General features: G+C 50.2%; 1 protein-coding gene across 1 annotated transcript; it reads left to right on the forward strand.

Moving 5' to 3' along the window:
• The first annotated feature begins 3,147 nt into the window (after positions 1–3,147).
• On the forward strand, positions 3,148–4,347 carry LOC131327681 (uncharacterized). Its single transcript, XM_058360826.1, has 2 exons — positions 3,148–3,462; positions 3,550–4,347. Exons 1-2 carry the CDS (start codon positions 3,148–3,150, stop codon positions 4,345–4,347), a joined length of 1,113 nt encoding a protein of 370 aa, XP_058216809.1.
• The last annotated feature ends 2,272 nt before the right edge of the window (positions 4,348–6,619 follow it).

Genomic DNA, 6,619 nt, shown 5'->3' on the forward strand with positions numbered 1-6,619 from the left:
TATCGAATACGATAGATTTAGCATTTATGATGGATTTATCATATATCTAACTAATGTCTCCTACAATAAATTTGTCATAAAACACAAAACACAAAACTTATGACACATTTATTGAATTACTGAATCTATCATACTCAAATATGATGAATTCATAACAAATATGATTTATTTATCATAGTGATGATAAATTTAGCATACAACGAATCTATCATGTTTGTAAAAAAAAAAATCCAATAAACCAAAAAACAAATCCTAAATATTTCAATGATTTATTTGATCAAATTCCTTGAATGCGTACCACACAATGAATTTATCGTCACTCGTGGGAAACAATGCGATACAGCTAATTTACCAAATGATTGACCAATATCACATAGAATCCAACTATAAACACGTACCTTAACACGATCAACCGGGATTCATTTCGGCAGAGAGAGAGAGATTCGGTACCAGGCCATAAACTACTTTAACCGAGTTTGCCAATATTTATTTACCAAAGGGTCTTGACGAACTTGGTGAACTCGGGTACCGGTACTGTGGTGGCCTCGGTTACCACCTCGGTAACTTGGCCAGATGTTCCGAAGAAAAGCCCCGTGGGAGCTCGGTCAACGAGTCAGTTTGATCCTATGGGTTCGGGCATTCGGTTGGGTTCATTGCTCGGCAAAAAGACTGATCTCGGAGAATGCTCTCAGCACAGGTTCCTGCTTCGGTGTATCCGAAGCTCCCTGAGGGAGGCAGTTACGCCAGATGGGCCCCATGAAGATCGTGCAGCAGGCATAATCATTTGGATCAGATCTGGCCATGTGCTCCTTAACTGTTTCTATTCCTTTCGTCATATATGATGTCCCCTGAGACAGTAACCCGAGCGTATCTTCCACGCGTTAGCTTCGAGGCCAAGAAAACCTAGGTCTATAAATACAAAAGGATACTCACTTGGAGAGGTATGCGATCCTTCCCTAACCCTAGATCCCTGAGATCTAACTTGATCGTCGGAGGGTCACTGGGCTACCCTAATCCTAGTGACTTGTTGCAGGATCAGAGGCGGAAGAGGGATCAGCGGGGGGAGAATCTTTTCCCAAGTCAAGGTCCCATCAAATCGAACCCCTACAATTGGCAACTTTGTTGGGGACTTAGCCCCTCTTTTAGTATTCATCTCCCTCCCTTCGGAAAACTTTGTTCAGCTCTCCTACTCCAAAAATGGTGGAGGTCGACGAAACGCACCGCAACGACATCACCCTAGGGCTTGGCCCCCTGGGGGACCATAACCTGGCCTCCGGCGGAGCCAACGCCCTGGGAAAAGCTCACATATCTATCGGAGTGGGAATCAGAACCTCAACGCTAAAGGGCGGCCCATCATCTGAACTCCACACCTATATCCGCCATCTGGAAAGGAAAATCGATGACCTAACAACGGTTGTAGAATGGGACAAGCACGTTCGAGACGAGCTGGCGGAGATCAAACAACTTTTGCGGATCTCCCCATCTCACTCCTCCGAAAGCCGTGGCGGAAGAAGAAATCGTCATAGTCCTCCCTACAGCCATGAAGAAGGCTGCTTGATGGAACACCGGTCCCGGCTCTCAGTTAAAGACCGCTTTGAGCCACCAGATATAGAGGACGGTCGATACAACCGGGAGGCGAGGCGCAAGGAACGTTCTCATTCCCCTTAACCTCGCCGAAAACTGTCTGCCTTCGAGAGACTTGGAGCAAGAAGCATATAAGCCTTATCCACTCATTCGGTGCAGATTGGTAAGGGGCAGCGTGAATCCACTCCAAGCTTTACAAAGGTTACTAGGGAAGACGACGGTCTCTTGGAGTTCTAGACGAAGGGATACCGTGAGCGTCTGAAAAACGCTGGAACCAAATGCCCTATCATCTCATACCCTAAAGAGACACGTAACAGAAGCCCGGTAACTGAGCATCTCGAGCCTTTTCCTCGGGACAGCCTCCGGAAGCATCGTCATAAGCACTCCCCCCAAAAATCGGCTAGCGCCGTTCCAAAGAGGAAGGAATACAAAAGGTTGGATCAACTTGTTCTGAAGAAGTGTCCAGCAACCGAACGTTCCGACGGTTTCGACCGTTCGATTCGACCTCATCGCGACGCCAGACTCGAAAGACTCACGACCTCTCCATTCACCAGAGATATTGACTCAGTCACCTCCCCCAAAAGGATTTACCCAACCCAAATTTGCCAAGTACGATGGCAAGACTGAGGCATACACTCACTTGGTACAGTACAAGCTCGTCATGTCTCTTTTTCTTCGGAACGAGCCTTCGGACGATGCCTTCTTATGTAAGGTCTTCCCCGCTAGCCTCGGCAACCTAGGTCTCACATGGTTCAATCAGTTTCCAGCTCGATCGATCTCCTCATTCGACTCCCTATGCGATGCCTTCATGGTTCACTTCGTTATGAGCAACAATCACGAGAAAGAAATCAATTCCCTCCTTGCTCTCCGAAAGCGAAACGACGAAACACTCCGCCAATACGCCGGTCGTTACTGGGAGTTATTTAACAAAATAGAAGGCTGTGAGGGTCTCTCGGCCCGAGGATTCAAGCTCGGTCTCACCTCCCAAGACGAACAGGTCTACGACGATCTTGCCCGCCACAAGCCTAGCTCCATGAAGGACCTCATGACTCGCATCGAGGTTTGGTGCCAGCTCATAAAGTCTAAAGCCGAGAGGGGCATCGGAAAGCCCACAAGCACAAAAGCGACGTCTGCTTCGGTTTCCGTTCCTGCTCCCATATCTGTCTCGACCCCGAAGAAGCAGGTCAACAACATCAAGCAGTCCCCGAGGAAAGGCCCGAAGCCCAACGATTTCAACGCCGAGAAGACTGTCTTTACCATTCCTATCTACCGGATCATAGACCAAGTAAAGGATCAGCCCTTCTTCTCCTTCCTGAATCAAAAACTTGGAACCGAAAATGGGAAGATCAAAAACCCCATCGTTCGATGCAATTACCACAATGAGCAAGGTCACTTCACCACCGCTTGCAACGCGTCGAGAACAACACTGAAGAGGAGGTTCAAACAATTCATGTTATCCACGGTCCTCTCAATCCTGAAGCCGCTCGTGTCCTTCGTGCCGAACTACATAACGCCACCTCCTCCAAGAGCGTCATGTTTGTTGGCCTCGAGCCTAAGCGCCCAATGACCGACGATGGCTCCAAGTGGACCATCACCTTTACCGAGAAAGACCTCGACCACGTCCAGCTCCCTCATAATGATGCCCTCGTGGTCACGCTACGCATCGGAACCTTTAACATCTTACGCGTCCTCGTCGATCAGGGCAGCTCGGTCGAGGTCATGTACTACTCTCTGTTTAAAGACCTGAAGCTTTCGGATACCGACCTCCGACCCTCCGAAGTTCACCTCATCGGGTTTAGTGGAGCTCCGGTGTGGCCCCTTGGCACAATCACTCTCCTCGTGCGTGCCGGTTCGGTGGTCCTTGACTTGGAATTTATGGTGGTCAACTTTCCTAGCCCTTAAAACTCAATCGTCGGGCGCAACTAGCTCCATAAGCTGAAGGCCATCGCCTCCACCTATCACCAGGTGGTCCGTTTCATCGATGCCAATGGACGCCAAGAGGACGTATGCGGAGATCAAATTGCGGCCAAAAGGTGTTACATCAACGCGGTCCGAAGCAGTAAGCAGACTTCCCGGGTCAACCTCATCGAGGTCCCCGAGGCCCCAGTTCTGGAAGACGTCGGCAGACCAGCCGAAGAGAAAGCAGTAGAAGACCTTGTCACTTTCCCAATCACTGAAGACGGCTCCCGTTACTTTCTCATCGGTTCCTCACTCAATGACACCGACCAAAATGTGACGTTTGATTTCCTCAAAAAGAACATAGAAGTATTCGCATGGACCTCGTATGAGATGCCTGGGGCTGACCCTTCGTTTATCTGCCACGAGCTCAACATTGACCAAGCCAAACGCCCGGTTGTGCAAAAAGCAAGGCAATCCTCCCCGGTCCATTCAGAAGCCGTTATAGACGAAGTCAACGGGCTCCTAAACGCAAAGGCCATCCGAGAAGTGCAATACCCTAGGTGGTTGGCCAACACCGTAGTGGTCAAAAAGAAGAACGGTAAATGGCGAGTCTGTGTTGATTATTCCAATCTCAATGACGCCTGCCCGAAAGATTTCTTCCCCCTTCCACAGATTGACCAGCTCGTTGACGCAACGGCCGGCCATGCCCGACTTAGTTTTATGGATGCCTACCGGGGCTACCATCAGATTGCCATGAGCGAAGAGGACGTTGAAAATACGGCTTTCATCACCCCTCACGGAATCTTTGGATATCTCGTTATGCCCTTCGGCCTGAAAAACGCCGATCCACCTTTCAACGAATGATAACCAAGATGTTCGAACGCCTAGTCGGTGACACCATGATGGCTTACATTGACGACATGGTAGTCAAAAGCATGGTCGCCAGCGACCACCTAACCCACCTCGCCGAAGCCTTCAAAATTCTCAAAAAGCATAAGCTCAGCCTTAAAGCCGAGAAATGCGCCTTCGGTGTAAGCTCCGGCAAATTTCTTGGCCACCTCGTCTCCTGACGCGGTATCGAAGCCGACCCCGCTCAGCTACTTGCCATCGAGAAACTCTCGGCCCCCCACAACAAGAGGGACGTTCAGCGTTTAACAAGCATGGCCGCTGCCCTGAATCGGTTCATAAGTCGCTCCTTCGACAAATGCGAGCCATTCTTTGCGCTCTTGAAAGGCAGCCGACGAAGTTTCAATTGGACAGAAGATTGTGACCGAGCCTTCCAACAATTGAAGACGTACCTTTCCGAAGCCCCACTACTTGTCACCCCTCGGGGCCAGGAAGACTTATTCCTATACCTAGCTGTCTCTCCGCACGCTATCAATTCGGTGCTCGTCCGGCACGAAGGACGGGAACACCAACCCATTTACTATTCAAGTAAGACGATGACCCCCCACCAAGACACGCTATTTACCATTGGAAAAGCTTGTTCTTGCCCTCGTCACAGCCTCTAGGAAGCTCGCTCCCTACTTCAAGTCACATCGCATCATTGTCCTCACCAAGTACCCTCTTAAGTCTCTCCTTCGGAAGGCGGATCTTTCTAACATAATCTCTCAATGGGCCGTGGAGCTCGCAAACTTTGAAATCCATTTTCAGCCTCAGACTGCAATCAAAGCTCAGGTGCTCGCCGACTTTATCGCCGAACTTACTCCGCCTGACACTCCTGCTTCGGCTCCCGCTCCAAACACCGAGGCAACACTCCAGGCTAACCCTAGCACAGCCTGGAAACTTTTTCACGGAGATGTTTGGAAAATGTATGTCGATGGCGCCTCCAACAGCCGAGGCGCAGGCGTCGTCTTCCTCTCCCCCTCCGGTGTCCTGCACGAAAGCTCACTCTCCATCAACTTCCCTGCCTCTAACAATGAGGCTGAATACGAAGCATTGATCTCAGGACTCTAGACGGCTGAGGCCCTGGGCATCGAAGAACTCGTGGTCTATAGCGATTCCCAATTAGTGGTCAACCAACTCTCCGAGGAATACGAAGCTCGGGATGATCGCATGTGTACCTACCTCAGTTCCGCCATCCAGCTCATCAAAAATTTCAAAGCTATCTGAGTCGAACAAATCTCCAGGGACCAGAACGCCCACGCCAACGCCCTTGCGGGGCTCGCTTCGGCCTGCTCCTCCTCGGGAAACCATTCTATTTCCTTCAACTCCATCGACAAGCCCAATTTCGAGCTCGAGGTATTAGACCAAGAGGTATTCAACATAGAGCTCGGCCTGAGCTGGATGGACGAGATCATTGGTTACCTGCGAGATGACACCCTGCCTACCGACAAAAAGGACGCTCACCGACTCCGCAACAGAGCCACTCATTTTTGGCTAAACCCGAACGGTAAACTTTACCGAAGGTCCTTCATCAGCCCATATCTACTAGTCGCGCACCTCCACCAAGTGTAAGGCATCATCAAAGAGCTCCACGCCGGCGATAGCGGTTGCCACTCCGGTGGACGATCCATCGCTCACCGAGCCATTTCCCAAGGCTATTGGTGGCCAACAATGAAGAAGGATTCTGAAGAATTTGACAGGCATTGCAAGAAATGCCAGATGTTTGCCCCTATCATCCATCAGCTAGCTCGGGATCTTAGCCCCCTCACCAGCCCTTGGCCTTTCTCTTAATGGGGTATGGACATCATCGGCAAGCTCCCCGTAGCTCTTGGGGGATTCAAGTTCCTGATAACCGCCACCGACTATTTCTCAAAATGGGTCAAAGCTGAACCCTTAGTCACCATTGAAGAAACATATATCATTCATTTCGTTTGGCGAAATATTATCTCACGATTCGGTGTACCATTTGCCATCATTACTGACAACGGAAGGCAGTTCATAGGGCGAAAATACCGGGCTCTATTAGATGAGTTTGGAATCAAATGGGACACATCAACCTCGGCTTACCCCCAAGGCAACGGACAAGCCGAAGCTGCGAACAAGGCAATTTCATCTGGGATAAAACGCCGACTCGAGTCACGCCGAGGCAAATGGGCCGATGAGCTACCTAGGGTACTCTGGGGCTACCGTACTACACCTCCGCGATCCACCGGTCGCACTTCTTTCTCCTTGGCATTTGGAATGGAGGCTA

Source organism: Rhododendron vialii, chromosome 5a, assembly GCF_030253575.1.
Source record: "Rhododendron vialii isolate Sample 1 chromosome 5a, ASM3025357v1".
In the NCBI taxonomy this organism is placed as follows: Eukaryota; Viridiplantae; Streptophyta; class Magnoliopsida; order Ericales; family Ericaceae; genus Rhododendron; species Rhododendron vialii.

Excerpts from the sequence above, each read along its gene's own strand:
- LOC131327681 (XM_058360826.1), top strand. The coding sequence starts at position 3,148 with ATGACCGACGATGGCTCCAAGTGGACCATCACCTTTACCGAGAAAGAC. Across the intron at positions 3,463-3,549 it reads TCCTTGACTTGGAATTTATG|GTGGTCCGTTTCATCGATGC; the intron begins GTGGTCAACTTT and ends ACCTATCACCAG.